At 52.5% G+C, this 14,929-nt stretch overlaps 1 protein-coding gene across 2 annotated transcripts in view; it reads left to right on the top strand.

The window, feature by feature from the left end:
• The first annotated feature begins 349 nt into the window (after window positions 1-349).
• The window catches only part of ATL3 (atlastin GTPase 3), a 51,253-nt gene continuing 36,673 nt past the window's right edge, over window positions 350-14,929 (top strand). The window contains exon 1 of one of the 2 annotated variants that reach the window (XM_055142023.1): window positions 350-436. Coding sequence is in view for 1 of the 2 variants with exons in the window: in XM_055142022.1 (XP_054997997.1) it covers window positions 747-792 (46 nt within the window). In the remaining variant the exon portion in view is untranslated. Of the gene's footprint in view, window positions 437-490; window positions 793-14,929 lie in introns of those variants that run through there. The other variant, XM_055142022.1, reaches the window with a different exon arrangement.

Below are 14,929 nucleotides of genomic sequence, written 5' to 3'. Positions count from 1 at the left end.
GGGTGGGGGGGGCGTGAAGTCACGGCTTCCCCTCCTTGTGAAGTCAAAATCACGAAAAAACCCAGTGACGCTCACGTCATCTTGGCTTGGAGGCCTCCCCTGCGGTCCTCGGGGGGGGGGGGACCGAGCAGAGATCACTGATGGCCCCAGCAGGCGTGAAACACCACCGAAGCCAGCGCAGCCCCGGAGCTGGGTCTCCAAGCTAGGGCGCCGGGCCGGGCTCGCGGGCGGACCCGGCCGGGGAGCGAGCCGAGCCTCGGCGAAGGGCCTGCTGGGAGTTGTAGTCCAGCCGTCGCGGCGGCCCGCCTAGCTCCGCCCCCCTCTCCCGGGTCCTCCGCGTGGCGGATGAGCGTGCGGAGGCGCCGCCGGCGGGAGGCTCCGGAGAGCGCGGGACTACAATTCCCAAGGCAGCGTCGCCTCCCGTCTCCGGCCCCAGGTAGTCGGCGGCGCGCCGCGCGCCCCCGCGCTTGCGCACACGCGTCGGGCGGCGGCGGCGGCGGGGCTGGGCCGCGCCGCGCCGCGTGCGTTTTCCCGCCCAGGCCCGCGCAGGGCTCGCCGCGCCCCGGGCCGCCCGACGGGCGTCTCGGCCCCGCCCTGGCCACTCACCCGCGCGGCTCGACGCGCCCCTCCTTCTGGGTTTCCCCTCGAGCCCAGGCCCCACCCGTTTCCCGCCTCCGAGGCCTGCTCGGTCCCCGCCCCAGCCCGCCCCTCTCTGCGCCCCGGCTGCTTCTGCCGTGCAAGGCTCCATGTTGTCGCCTGAGCGCGCGGTCGCGGCTGCTTCGGGAGGAGCAGGTGAGGCGCCCGATCCCCCCCACCCCCAGCACGACCCCCGGCGTGCCCACCGCCGCCGCCCCGCCCCGCCGCGCCTGCCGGTCCCGGGGCTGGAGGGGGGCGCGCGCCCCTCGCCGGGGACCCTCCCGGGGCGCGCCCGTTGGGGTTCGGGGTGGCGCAGCCCGCCCTCGGGGCGCGGGCCCTGCCGTCGGGGGCCCCGCGTGGCCATCGGGCGCCTGTGGCCCGGCTAACGGGCCGAGGGAGCGGGACTGGTGGAGGCTCGGGGGGCGCCGAGGGCCGCGAGCGACGCGTCTGCCCCCCCACACCCCGAGTTGGAAGCGCTTCATCCGCGCGGCCTTGACAGCGAGAGTTAGGAAAGTTCGGGCTCAGCCCCCGCCTCTCCCCGGAAGGGAGATAGGACGTGGCCTAAACCGGGCTTCTTGCATTTCTTACCCCCCCCCTTTTTTTTTTCACTCTTCTTACGGTCTGGTACAGTGCGTTGTCAGTTTTCCCTTCAAGACCCCCTCTTCCCCTCCTCCCCTCAAAATGCACTTGCTAAAAACCCGATCGCGAGCCCCGCAGCTTCCCGGGCTGCATCTGTCATACCTGGCCTTGCCTTGTTTTTCTTTTTTTTTTTTTTGGGGGGGGGAATGGGATGGTACACGCACTGTTTTGCTTGAGAAATCCCCTGGCACGAAAGGAAAGAGGCACGAAAGTAGGGGCTGGAGGGCTAAGTGCCGGGTAAGGCGCTGGCTTTGCTGTTCACGACCGATTCGTGTTCGGTGCCGGGCATCACCTCTGGTCCCTGAGCTCAGAGCCTAAGCACTGCCCAGGGTGTGGCCAGCCTCCCTTTCCTTCACGGCCCCCTCCCTCCCCACCCCCCAAAAAAATAAAAGCCTTGTTGGAAAGATCACTTGATAGTCGGTTTAGGACCTTGCAGTGCCAAGCTGGGTGGGATGGTCCGTTGGCTCAGTGGACCGCAGACTTGGGGTTCTGCATTTTGTGTGGAGCAGTTGTGGCTCGAATGTTGTGGCAAGTATTCAGCGTTACAATGTATGAAAGTTCGTCCCCCCCCCTCCCCGCACTGCGTCCTGGAAGTCTGCAAGTTTCAGGTGCAGCTCTCACTAGGGTGAAGGAAACTCGCTATGGGAAGGAACCTGCATGATGAAGCATTCACACCGTGCAAGCGTTGTTTTATTAAGCCACTGTTTACAGTGTCACTGGAGAAGTCGTGAAATTAAGAGGAGCCGAGCCATAGTCCAGAGGGGAGGGCGCTTGCCTTGGTCTCCCAGCCCCGGCAGGACTGATCGAATCCCTGAGCTCAGAGGCAGGAGTCAGCACCGCCGGGTGTGGCCCCAAAACCAGGAAAGAAAAAAAAAATGGAGGGGACAAAGGTGATGTGTACCCACGAATTTACTTAGTTTTCATTAAATAGGATTTGTTTTGTACATGCTTAAAGGAGCTACTGTTACTAAAGGCTGGGAAGGAGCAAGAAATGATGCTGAATCATTTAAATGTAAGCAGTAGCAGCAGTTCGGTCACATTCTTCTTTTTTTTTTTTTCTTTGCTTTTTTGGGTCACACCCAGCGATGTTCAGGGTTTGCTCCTGGCTCTGCACTCGGGAATCACTCCTGGCGGTGCTCGGGGACCCTATGGGAGGCTGGGAATCGAACCCGGGTTGGCCACATGTGCTATTGCTCCAGCCCCAGTCACATTCTTGAAGTAACTTTGGTACCCTCAGGTTGTGCTAACTAGCTTGAAAACTGGTTTAGAATTTACCTAAAAGACAAGGTGTTCAGTGCCTTTAAAAAAATTATGACATTCATAGAAAACACGAAAAATGGTGCAAATAGTTACTTTGTGGGTTTATTTATTTATTTTTTTTGATTTGGGCCCACATCTGGAGATGCTGGGGTGGGGGGTGGTGTTACTCCTGGCTCTGCACTCAGGAATGAGCAGGGGTTACTCCTGGCTCTGCACCTGCCTGGTCTCAGGTGACCAGGTGGGATGCTGGGGATTGAACCCTGGGTGGCCGCTACTATCCCTCTTCCCTCCCTGCCTTGCTATCACCCCGCCCCTCAAATTGTTTCATTTAAAGTTACCCTAAACTTTCAAAATTTTCCAGTTACCTTTGAAATTCTAGAAGCTTATTCAGACAGGAGAGAGAGCACAGTGGGTGGAGTGCTTGCTTTGCACATGGCCCACCTGGGTTCCACCCCTGGCATCTCATGATCTCCGAGCACTGCCAGGAGTAATTCCTGAGGACTGCTGGGTATGACTCAATCTCCCCCCCCCAAAAAAAAAATGACATTGGAGACTTTCTAAAAAGGAAAAGGAGGCATTTACAACCATGGTTTACAGCCTCATTGGTTTACAGCTGCTTTGCAAGGTAAAGTAACCTGGGGCTTTTTTCTTTTCTTTTCTTTTTTTTTTTTTTGCTTTTTGGGTCACACCTTGCGATGCACAGGGGTTACTCCTGGCTTTGCACCCAGGAATTACTCCTAGCAGTGCTTGGGGTACCCTGTGGGATGCTGGGAATCAAACCAGGGTCGGCTGCATGCAAGGCAAACACCTTACCTGCTGTACTATTGCTGCAGCCCCTTAAGACTTTTTAATTTCTTTCTTTTTAAAACATCCAAGTTTTATTTATTTATTTTTGGATCATATCCAAGTTACTCCTGGCTCTGCAATCAGGAATTAACTCCTGGCTGTGCATGGCTGGACCATATAGGATGCCAGGGATCGAACCTGGGTCAGCCACATGCAAAGCAAATGCTCTCCCTACTGTGCTATTGCTCCAGCCCCTAGGACTTTTTCTTGGGTCTCTTTGGTATCTGATTTAATTCATTCGAGGACCCTGTCTCCCTCCCACATGCACAGTTAAAATAAGGATGCATATGAATATACAGACATCCCATAAGTATTTGCTTCTATTTGAGTATTTGACTTGTTATTTTATAAAAAGTTTTTTTTTTTTTCTTTTTTGGGTCACACCTGGCGATGCACAGGGGGTTACTCCTGGCTCATGCACTCAGGAATTACTCCTCGCAGTGCTCGGGGGACCATATGGGATGCTGGGAATCGAGCCCGGGTCAGCTGCGTGCAAGGCAAACGGCCTACTTGCTGTGCTGTCGCTCCAGCCCCTATGAAAAGTATTTTAATATCAATATTAGGAAGTTGCTCTTCTGTACAAATTTATAAAAATGGCCCTTCTTGGGACCAGAGGGATGGTACAGCAGGTAGGGCGCTTGGCTTGCATGTTATTGGCCTGGATTTAACACTTGGCAGCATATATGAGCATTGCTGAGAGTGGTACTGAAGAGCCAGGAGTAAACCTTGAGCATTCCCGGGTGTGCCCCCAACCCCCCCCACCTCACCCCAGCTCCTTATTGGCCGGTGTTTTGATTGATTTGTATTTGGTTTTTGCTTTTGAGCCTCACCTGGTGGTGCTGGGGGTAAATCCTGGAGGTGGTGTCGTGGGGGCACCTCGCCAGTGGTTGAATGAGTCCTTCCTTGTACCACACTTTAGCCCTTTGAGCCATCTTCTGAGCCCTCTATTTTGACTATTTAAACATCTACATACATTTTAGCAGCTAATGTAGATTACAGATTAGAGAATAAGTATTGCTGGTATCATGGACCAAGGAACTCATGGCTTAACTATTATTAGTATTATCTTTTGTGGTCTGGGAATGGGCTCCGGGCCCTCAGACAGCTAGGGCAGGTAGATGCTCTGCCACTGAGATTCAGAACCACTATCTTGGCAGGGATTGAACCCGGGTCTATTGCATGCAGTACAAACGCCTTGACTTCTGTACTGTCTTTGACTCCTTCCCCCAATATTACTTGGACACCCGGCTGTCCACAGGGGTTACTCCTGGCTCTGCACTCAAGGATCACTCCTGGTGGTGCTCTGGGGTAAAAACACGTGTGTTAGGCAAGTGTATTATTTCCCACTGTACTATTTCTCCTGCCCCAAGCCCCTCTAATTCTTATTTTTGTTTGGTTTTTGGGTCATACCTGGTGATGCTCAGGGGTTACTCCTGGCTCTGTGCTCAGGGGTCTCTCCCGGTAGCTTGGGAGACCACATGGGATGCCGGGGATTGAACCCGGGTCAGCCATGTGCAAGGCAAGTGCCCTACCTGCTGTACTATCTTTCTGGCTCTAAATTCTTAATTGATAAATAAAATACGCTTTTGTTCAGTACTCTGTGTTGAAGTACAAAGAATTATTTTTTAAGGGGTGGGGGGCTTTGGGTCATACCCATGGGTGCTCAGGGTTTACTCCTGGCTCGGCACTCGAGACCATATGGGGTGACAGGGATCGAACCTGGTTTGGCCAGATGCAAGGCAAACAGCCTGTCCGCTGTCCTAACCGATGAATGGAGAAACTGACTAGCTCCTTTAGTTTTATTTTTTTCTGATGCTACTGGGTATCAAACCTAGAGCCCCACAAGGCCACTGGCCCAACCCTTTTAATTGTTTACCAGTGGGTAGGGTGCTTCCCTTGCAGGAGCTGACCCAGGTTCGCTGGGTGTGACCCAAAAAGAAAAAGCAAATGTTTGGGGGTAGAGCAATAGCACAGCGGGTAGGGTGTTTGCCTTGCGGCCAACCCGGGTTCAAATCCCAGCATCCCATATGGTCCCCTGAGCACCACCAGGGGTAATTCCTGAGTGCATGAGCCAGAAGTGACCCCTGTGCATCGCCAGGTGTGACCCAAAAAGCCAAAAAAAAAAATGTTTATCATGTGAATTCCCCCTCACCTTCTGTCTAACTGGGTTTAGGAAATATTTTCCCTGAGACAGCCTTGAGATTATGTGTATCTCCAGCATATTTACTGCCTTAAGGCAAACTAAATATATAAAAGAATTTTGGGGCTGGCGAGAGCGTCCAGCGGGAGAGCGCTCTCCTGCAGGCAGCCAACACGTTCCATCCCGGCGTCCCTTACGGTCCCTTGAGCCCTGCCAGGAATGATCCTCGTTTAGAGCCAGGAGTAAACCCTGTGCATAGCCGGTCATGGCCCAAAAATAAGAGAAAAGGAAAAGAAAAGCATTCTCCCCCCACCCTGCCCCCGTCACCAGAAATGTACCTCGTCCAGCGTTTCTGGAGTTAGCCTTACGTGCTTGCTTACCTTGCCCTGCACATAATGATGTGTTTTCTCTGGCTTTGTGCGTTAGGAACTTTGATCTCTCTGCCAGCAGAACAGCCCGTGAAAATGGTATGCTTCTGGTTTGGGGTGTGCTGTGCTTGCCGGTAGAGAATGTGGTATTTCAAAAGGAGTGTGGAAAACTCCGGTCAGAGCTTGACTCTGACTCATGGCGCTAAGTGAAATGTTCTATAACTTTAGTTGGCTCCGCAGAACTCAACAGTAAGGATGAGCGCTGAGCCTCGAGGTACCCAGTGATTTCTAAACCATGAGCTATTTTGCCTGCTGGGGACATTGAGGAGTGTTTGGAGGGCTCGGGGGGGCTATATGGGGTGCCAGGGGTCGAACCCAGGTCAGCCGTGTGCAAGGCAAGTGCCTTACCCACTGTATTATTTCTTTGATCCCAAATTCTTATATTTTGTTTTGGGGCCACACCCAGCAATGCTCAGGGGTTTCCTTGTAGGGGAGGGAGGAAGCTATTAAATACCAGTTGAAGTGCCAAGGTTAAGAAACTCTGAATTTTCTGAAATAGCAACTGATTGCTTTCAGTTGGCCAGTTTCTTTGAATTTCCCACTGTTCAGATGGTTTTAAGTATTTGAGGAACATTTAAATATTTTCTGATAGAACCTATTTCTTTAAATATGTATTTTCCAGGGGCTGGAGTGATAGCACAGCGGGTAGGGCGTTTGCCTTGCATGCGGCTGACCTGGGTTCGATTCCCAGCATCCCCTATGGTCCCCTGAGCACCGCCAGGGGTAATTCCTGAGTGCAGAGCCAGGAGTAACCCCTGTGCATCGCCAGGTGTGACCCAAAAAAAAAAAAAAAAGTATTTTCCATAGTTCTGAAAAAGCCCAGGATAGTCTCATCTTTTATTCAACCAACACAGCTTTCTATTTATTTTTTTGCTGGGGTCACACCTACCAGTGCTCAGGGCTTCCTCCTGCCTCTGCATGTAGGGATCACTGCTGGCTCTGTGCTCTGGGATCACTCTTTATAGGGCTCCGGGAACGCTCTGGGTGCTGGGGATCAACCCCGGTTGGGTGTGCAAGGCAAGTGCCTTCCCCACTGTACTTTCTCTCCAGCCCCCCCCCAGTATAGCTTTTTTAGAAAAGGCCTTTAAAAGTTCAGAATTATGGACCTATATGAATATAGCTCAATGATATATAGTGTAGGCTATGGGTTCAACCTCTGATCCCATGGGGAGAGAGAGAGAGAGTGTGTGTGTGTGTGTGTGTGTGTGTTGGGGGGGGTGTTCATTTTCTAGAAAGAACATTGCTTTTTTGCATGGATTTCTACAAGTTTTTATAATAATCTACCCTATTTTTTTTAGGGGGGGGGCAAACTCCACTACTCCTAGCCCTGTGCTCTTACGCTTGTTACGGTGCTGGGGGACAGTGCGGTTCTGGGGATTGAATACGGGCCTCTGCTGGCACCGCCTGCATCAGCCCGTTAAGGCAGCTCACCAGCCTCTCCTCCCCTTTAAAAAAATTTTGTTGCTGGCTTTTCAACTTTTTTCTATTTGACTTGTCTGAAAAAGGCCGGCAAGCTACCGAGAGTATTCCGCCCTCATGGGCAGAGCCTGGCAAGCTACCTGTGGCGTATTTGATGTGCCAAAAACAGTAATGATAAGTCTCATTCCCCTGATCCTGAAAAGAGCCTCCAGTCGTTGGGAAAGACAAGTAAGGAGAGGCTGCTAAAATCTCAGGACTGGGAGGAATAGAGACGTTACTGGTGCCCGCTCGAGTAAATTGACGAACAACGGGATTACAGTGATACAGTGATACAGTGAAAACACGATTTTGCTTGTTTTGAGGCCATAGCTGGTGCGAGGGCTTACTCCCGATGGTGCTTGGGGGACCATATATGGTGCCAGGGATCAAGCCAGGGTCGGCTGCATGCAAGGCAAGCACGTTATCCCCTGTAGTAGCTCTCCTGCCCCTTGAAGTACATGATTTTAAGAATGGGAAGGCAGGGGGCTGGAGCGATAGCACAGCGGGTAGGGGTAGGGCGTTTGCCTTGCACGTGGCCGACCCGGGTTCAAATCCCAGCATCCCATATGGTCCCCTGAGCACCGCCAGGGGTAATTCCTGAGTGAAGAGCCAGGAGTAACCCCTGTGCATCGCCGGGTGTGACCCAAAAAGAAAAAAAAAAAAAAGAATGGGAAGGCAGTGGATTTTAGTCCAGAACTAGTCTCCTGAGTGCAGTCCTTGGAGATTCCTGAAGTAGGCACATGTAGACCTACAGGTTGGTCTAGAACAAGGTGATCTGTACCAAAATGCCATGGCAGTAATATGGCATTGACTGCTCAGGTAACTGGGCATTCACTGTTGTCTCCGAGTGCTTCTATAGACCTTGGAGAGTTATGTGCCAGCGCCGTAGTGCAGTTGGTAAGAGTGCTTGTCTTGCATGCGGCCGACGTGAATTTGATCCCGGGCACCCCATCTGGTCTTCTGAACCCTGCCGGGAGCAGTCGCAGAGGAGTGCAGAGCGAGGAGTGAAAATCACTTTGCTAAAGGGAGACAGGTATAGGTTGTGACTGAAAGGTCTTTGTTTCGTTTTGCATTTTCATACCCTGTGGCGCGTGGGGGCCCAGCTGGTGCTGGAGCCCAGATTTGACTTCATGCAAAGCATGTGCTCGGCCTGTTAAACTACCGCTCTGGCCCCGGGAGGTTTTGTAGTATGATTCCTGGAGACCAGATGTCCAAAGTTTAAAGGGTCTTAAAAAGTGTGAGTAGGGGCTGGAGTGATAGCACAGCGGGTAGGGCGTTTGCCTTGCACGCGGCTGACCCAGGTTCGATTCCCAACATCCCATATGGTCCCCTGAGCACTGCCAGGGGTAATTCCTGAGTGCAGAGCCAGGAGGAACCCCTGTGCATCGCCAGGTGTGACCCAAAAAGAAAAAAAAAGTGTAATTTCACTGCCATGGGCCTAAAGACCTTTCTTTCACACCCCCAATTTTTTTGTTTGGTTTTTTTTTGGATCACTAGGACTGGAGTGATAGCACAGCGGGTAGGGTGTTTGCCTTGCACGAGGCTGACCTGGGTTTGATTCCTCCGTCCCTCTCAGAGAGCCCAGCAAGCTACCGAGAGTATCCTGTCCGCACGGCAGAGCCTGACAAGCTGCCTGTGGTGTATTCAATATGCCAAAAACAGTAACAAGTCTCACAATGGAGACGTTACTGGTGCCCGCTTGAGCAAGTTGGTGAACAACAGGAGGACAGTGCCAGTGACTGGAGGAAGGGTTGCTGCTGTGAAATAGTGGGCTCACTTTCCTGTCGAACTGCAGACGGGACATGCCCAGGACAGCAGGGGCTGTTAGTGGTAGAACTGGAATGGGGACTTGTCTTCCCACTCTGAGGCCCAGAGATTTCCACACAATCCTTCCAGTTAGTGAAATGAAGGTCTCCTTGCCAGGTGAATCTGCCCCTTAGGCGCTTGTGCCCTTGGACCTGAACGCCAGTGTGCTTAATAACATTGCGTCACCTAAATAGGGGGTAGAGGGAAATGGCAAACCTGCGGTCCTGGAGGGAGGTGTGGGGCGGAGGCGGGAGTGAGAACCACAGGAGAGCAGAGGTGAACAGCGCTGTTTGTCCACAGGAGGAAGAAAAGTAGAACAAGAACTGGGAACTTGGATTGTCCTGAGGTCAGAGGTATTACGTTTTTAGCAGTGGCGGGGGGCAGCTGTGTTCTGTGTTGCTAGCTTGCTTCGACGGCACCGGGTTTGGCTAAAGAGGTCGGTGGTCACAGAGAACAGTTTCGAAGCCCTGAGACTGAAGAGAGTGGCAGCTAATAAGGGAGTGGTCAGAGAGCAGGTGGGTGATGGCGTGTTGTCGAGGAGCTCGTTGGTGGAGTGGGTTGGGGGCTGGAGAGAGTCCCAGCGGGAAGGGCCCTTGCCTGGCACGTGGCTGGCCCTGGCATCCCACCCGGAGCCCACCTGGAGTCATTCCTGAGTGCAGAGTCGGGAGTAACCCCTGAGCACTGCAGCTGTGGCCCCCAAACAAAAACAAAGACTGGAGAGGTGAAGGAACTAAATTTTTTGGGGGGTTGGGGAGGGGGTGCACTTAGTGGTGCTGAGGGGACATGTGTGGCCACAACCCCATGCCAGGCCAGTACCTTAACCTCTGCCAGCTCTTTTGCTCAACAAACTGATTTCCGCTGGGTTGTTCCATGGGTTTGGTGTCTAAAATACTCGAAGCTGTTACTACTATTATTTTGCTCGGGATGCCCCACGTGGCGGTGCCTGGGGGCTGCTCCTGGCTCAGTGCTCAGGGGTTGTTGCTGTTGTAGGAATCCACCTCGGGTCTCCTGCACTTGAGTCCTCGTCGCTGTTCCCCGGGTCTCCTTCTGTGCCAGCTCCCTTGGTGGCACGGGTTCCCCTGCTCCCCAGGAACTCCCCGCCTGGGAGTTTGAATTGTAATTAAATTCTTCAAAAGCCAGTTCGCTTTAAGAAAGAGAGAGCGGATCTGTGTCAGGAACCGAGCTGCGCGTGTGCGGCCTCAGCTGGTGGCTTTCCGGGGCTGCTCCCCCCTGTGCTGGGAGCCGTTCCCGGTGGTTTTGGAAGATCATATGGGGAGAGACTGAACCTGAACTTGTACATGCAAAACGTGCGCTCGGCCCTGTGAGTTGTCTCTCTGGCACCCCCCGCCCTCCCTTTCCCCAACTCATACACAAAATTAACAATTAAGTTAATTTTAAATTAACTTAATTAACTTTGGGGCCATACCTGGCAGTGCTTGAACCCAGGTCTGCACGCAAAGCAGAACTCCCGGCCTGGAGAGCCACTTCCCAGCCCCCAAGTGTGGACTTTGAGGTGGCTATTGGATTTATAAATAAACGAGGCCACCATGGTTAGAAATACATCCAGAGTCACATTGTGACAAAGTTGTCGAGTTTATTCATTTATTCTGCAGTTGTTAATTGGCTTCTGCTCTGCGTAGGCACCGGCCCGGCATCTCTCTGTACATGGCGTTTTACAGGAGAGAACAAAATCACTGCCTTTGTTCTTGAGAGGAGAAAGTAGGGCTCAGGTCTGGCCTTGCCTGGACTCCGGAGCCTGGTTTTATTTATTTTTTTTCCCCACGGGTTCTGAGAGACTGTGGAGTCATCAGGGCGAGGAAAGCCAGCCGTGAGGACGGGGGAGGGATCACTGGTGTGCAGCAGGGCGGGGAGGCATTTCAGGTGGTGGGAGCAAATGGTTGCAAGATGGAACAGCTGATGCTTGGGAATCGAGACAGGACCTGAATCCTGAGTTGAAGGACCAGTGAGAAGAGCGGTCCTTGCCTGGGAGAGTGAGGAGAGTAAGAAACGAGAGGAGAGAAGGCCGTGTGGGAAAATGGTGAAGGCTTTGACTTAAGGAAGTTTGTTTGGGGGCCGCATCAGGCAGTGCTCAGGGGATCACATGGGGTGTTGGGGATCGTACCCGCGTTGGCTGCGTGCAAGCTAAGTGCTCCACCCGCTGTACTACTACTGCTCCAGATCTAACTTAACTGAAATTTTTTTTTTTTTCTTTTTGGGTCACACCCGTCGATGCACAGGGGTCACTCCTGGCTCTGCACTCAGGAATTACTCCTGGCAGTGCTTGGGGGACCATATGGGATGCCGGGGATCGAACCCGGGTCGGCCGCGTGCAAGGCAATGCCCTACCTGCTGTGCTATGGCTCCGGCCCCGAATTTTTTTTTTTTTTAAATTTTTATTGAATCACCATGTGGAAAGTTACAAAGTTCTCAGGTTTATGTCTCAGTTATTCAAACACCATCCCTTCACCAGTGCCCATATTCCACCACCAAAAACCCCAGTATACCCCCCGCCCCCCAACTGTATAACTGATGAATTTCACTTCATTTTCTCTTTACCTTGATTACGTTCCATATTTCAACACAAAACTCACTATTGTTGTTGGAGTTTCCCCCCAAGAAAGACAGCCCTACTACCAAGGAAGCATTTGATAATTAGTTTTTCATTAAAAGATTGTATGTTTTCTTTTTTTTTCTTTTTTTTTTTTAAATTTATTTATTTTTAATTAGAGAATCACCGTGAGGGTACAGTTACAGATTTATACACTTTTGTGCTTATACTTCCCTCATACAAAGTTTGGAACCCATCCCTTCACCAGTGCCCATTCTCCACCACCCGTAAACCCAGTGTCCCTCCCACCCTCCCCAATCCCATCTCCCCCCCACCCCACCCTGCCACTGTGGCAAGGCATTCCCTCTGTTTTCTCTCTCTAATTAGCTGTTGTGGTTTGCAATAAAGGTGTTGAGTGGCCGCTGTGCTCAGTCTCTAGCCCTCATTCAGCCCGCAACTCCCTTCCCCCACATGGCCTTCGACTACAATGTAGTTGGTGATCGCTTCTCTGAGTTGACCTTTCCCCGGAACGTGAGGCCAGCCTCGAAGCCATGGAGTCAACCTCCTGGTACTTATTTCTACAGTTCTTGGGTGTTAGTCTCCCACTCTGTTATTCTATATACCATAGATGAGTGCAATCTTTCTATGTCTGTCTCTCTAAAAGATTGTATGTTTTCTTAACTGAATTTTTAAAATTTTATTTTGTTGGTGGACCAAATCAAGCTGTGCTCAGGGCTTACTTCTGGCTCTGCACCTTAGAGATCACTCCTGGTGGGGCTCAGGTGACAGCCATATGGGGTTCTGGGGATCAAACTTGGGTCACCATGTGCAAAGCAGGTGCCCTCCCTACTGGCCGTACTGTCACCTCAACCCCTCTGGCTCCAACTTAATGGACATTTTTGACAGTGAGCCTGTCAATTCCTAAAATTTTTTTTTTTTTGGCTTTTTGGGTCACACTCGGCAGTGCACAGGGTTACTCCTGGCTCTGCACTCAGGAATTACTCCTGGTGGTGCTCAGGGGACCATATGGGATGCTGGGAATCAAACCCGGGTCGGCTGCATGTAAGGCAAATGCCCTACCCGCTGTACTATCGCTTCAGCCCCCCTAAAATATTTTTGATGGTCTGTTTTGTAGTTTTATGGGATACTTACATTTTATGATGGAGGTAAGCCCTAAGAGGTGACCTCATCAAAGGGGCTCATGGGAATGGTGACTTGATTATCCTTACACGCAGGGAATTTTGATTTGTTGTTGTTGTTGGCCACATCCAGCAATGCTCAGGGATCACTCCTGGCCCTGCACTCAGGAATTACTCCTGGTGGAGCTCAGGGGACCATATGGGATGCCGGGGATGGAACCCGGTCTGCTGCGTGCCACCTGCTGTATCGCTCCGGCCTCCTCGGAAGGAATTTTGAAAGACAGCATGACATAGGGAGAGAACCCTAAGCTTTTTTTTTTTTTTTGAGTTTTTTTGCTTTTTGAGTCACACCTGGTGTTGCACAGGGGTTACTCCTGGCTCTGCACTCAGGAATTACTCCTGGCGGTGCTCAGGGGACCATATGGGATGCTGGGAATCGAACCTGGGTTGGCCGTGTGCAAGGCAAACACCCCACCCGCTGTGCTATTGCTCCAGCTCCCCCTAAGCTCCCACAAGGGACTGGGGAGTGTGAGAAGGTAGGAGGGGCTGGAAAGATTGTGTGAGCGGTAAGCCACTTCCCTTCCGTGCGGCTGAAGTGGCCAGGACCCCACTTTGGTCCCCAGTACCATATGCTTGTGTACCCCGAGGTGTCCCTCCAGAGCACAGGACTGAACAGCCCCTGAGTATGGAGTGGCCCCAAACACAGAAGGGTGAGGAGAAACCAGCGAAGGGCAGATTGAGGGGACTTGGAAAGGGCTGAGCAAGAGTAAACTTTTCACTAGGATGGTCAAGTGATAACAGCCTTACTATGTCCTTTTGTTTGTTTGGGGGCCACACCTGGTGATGCTTCGGGCTTCCTCCTGGGTCTGTGCTCAGAGGTCAGTCTGGGCGGGGCTCAGGGGTCCGTATGGGGTGCCCGGGATCGAACCTAGGTCAGCATTCTGCCCGCAGTACTGTACCCTGGACTGTACTCTTCCCCGCCCCAGAACTAATATCTTAGGAAGTGAGAGAGAATGATGATGTGTTGAAAATCGAAGAGCTCTATTTGAGTTCCTGGCGAGGTGTACAGTTCAGACGAGAAGAACAGGAATTTTCAGATTTGCAGCATGGCAGAGGGCGTGGCTCAGATGCTGCTAATGGCAGGGATTCCCACGTGCAGGGCCCGCCACACCCGAACCACGCTGCTTCCCTCTGTCCCCCCGGTCCACTCCCAGAATAAGATTTGTTTTAGGTTTTATTGTGAGTGTGTGTGTGTGTGGGGGGGACACACCTGGGGACTAACGCCCTATCTGCTGTTCTCTCGCTCTGGCCCTTGGTGAGATGGTTTTTATTCCCTTGTGCCCAGCTGTCTGTTGTGAGGGGAGATGCAGGCCTGTTCCAGCTCTTCCAGCTGAACATCACCGCGCTGTGGCGCAGGCAGAGAGAGGAGAGAGGAGCGAAGCCATCGTTCCACCCCCCACCTGCGCCCTCCCACCCTCCACCCTGTCTCGGTGTTCTGAAACGAGCTGCACGCATTTTGACCCTCGGGTGATTTCATCTTGCCTGTAGGGTGGGTCGCCTGAGTTTCCTTGCCTGGTGCTCTGACAGTGCCATCGTGTCCGTCCTAGCCTTCAGTGATGCTACAGCTGGGGCCTTCAGCCCGGAGCCCTGGGCATGCACGGCAGGTGCCCTGCCTCTCGCTGCACCCCCAGCCCATATTTCATTCTTTCTTAATCGCTTGCTGTGTGCTGCTCTGTTTCATTACAGTCATGCAGTTAGTAAGCTTTTTTTTTTTTTGCTTTTTGCTTTTTGCTTTTGGGGCCACACCTGGCAGTGCTCTGAGGACCATATGGCTTACCAGTCTTGGATCGAACTCAGGTCAGGGTTGGGGCGATAGCACAGCAGGGAGGGCTTTTGCCTTGCACGTGGCCAACCCGGGTTCAATTCCCAGCTTTCCATATGGTCCTCTGAGCACTGCCAGGAGTAATTCCTGAGTGCAGAGCCAGGAGTAACCCCGGTGTGACCTAAAAAGCAACTCAGGTCAGCTTGG

Source organism: Sorex araneus, chromosome 6 (assembly GCF_027595985.1).
Source record: "Sorex araneus isolate mSorAra2 chromosome 6, mSorAra2.pri, whole genome shotgun sequence".
In the NCBI taxonomy this organism is placed as follows: Eukaryota; Metazoa; Chordata; class Mammalia; order Eulipotyphla; family Soricidae; genus Sorex; species Sorex araneus.
Note: the sequence above shows the minus strand (reverse complement) of the source record. Positions and strands in the feature narration are given on the sequence as shown.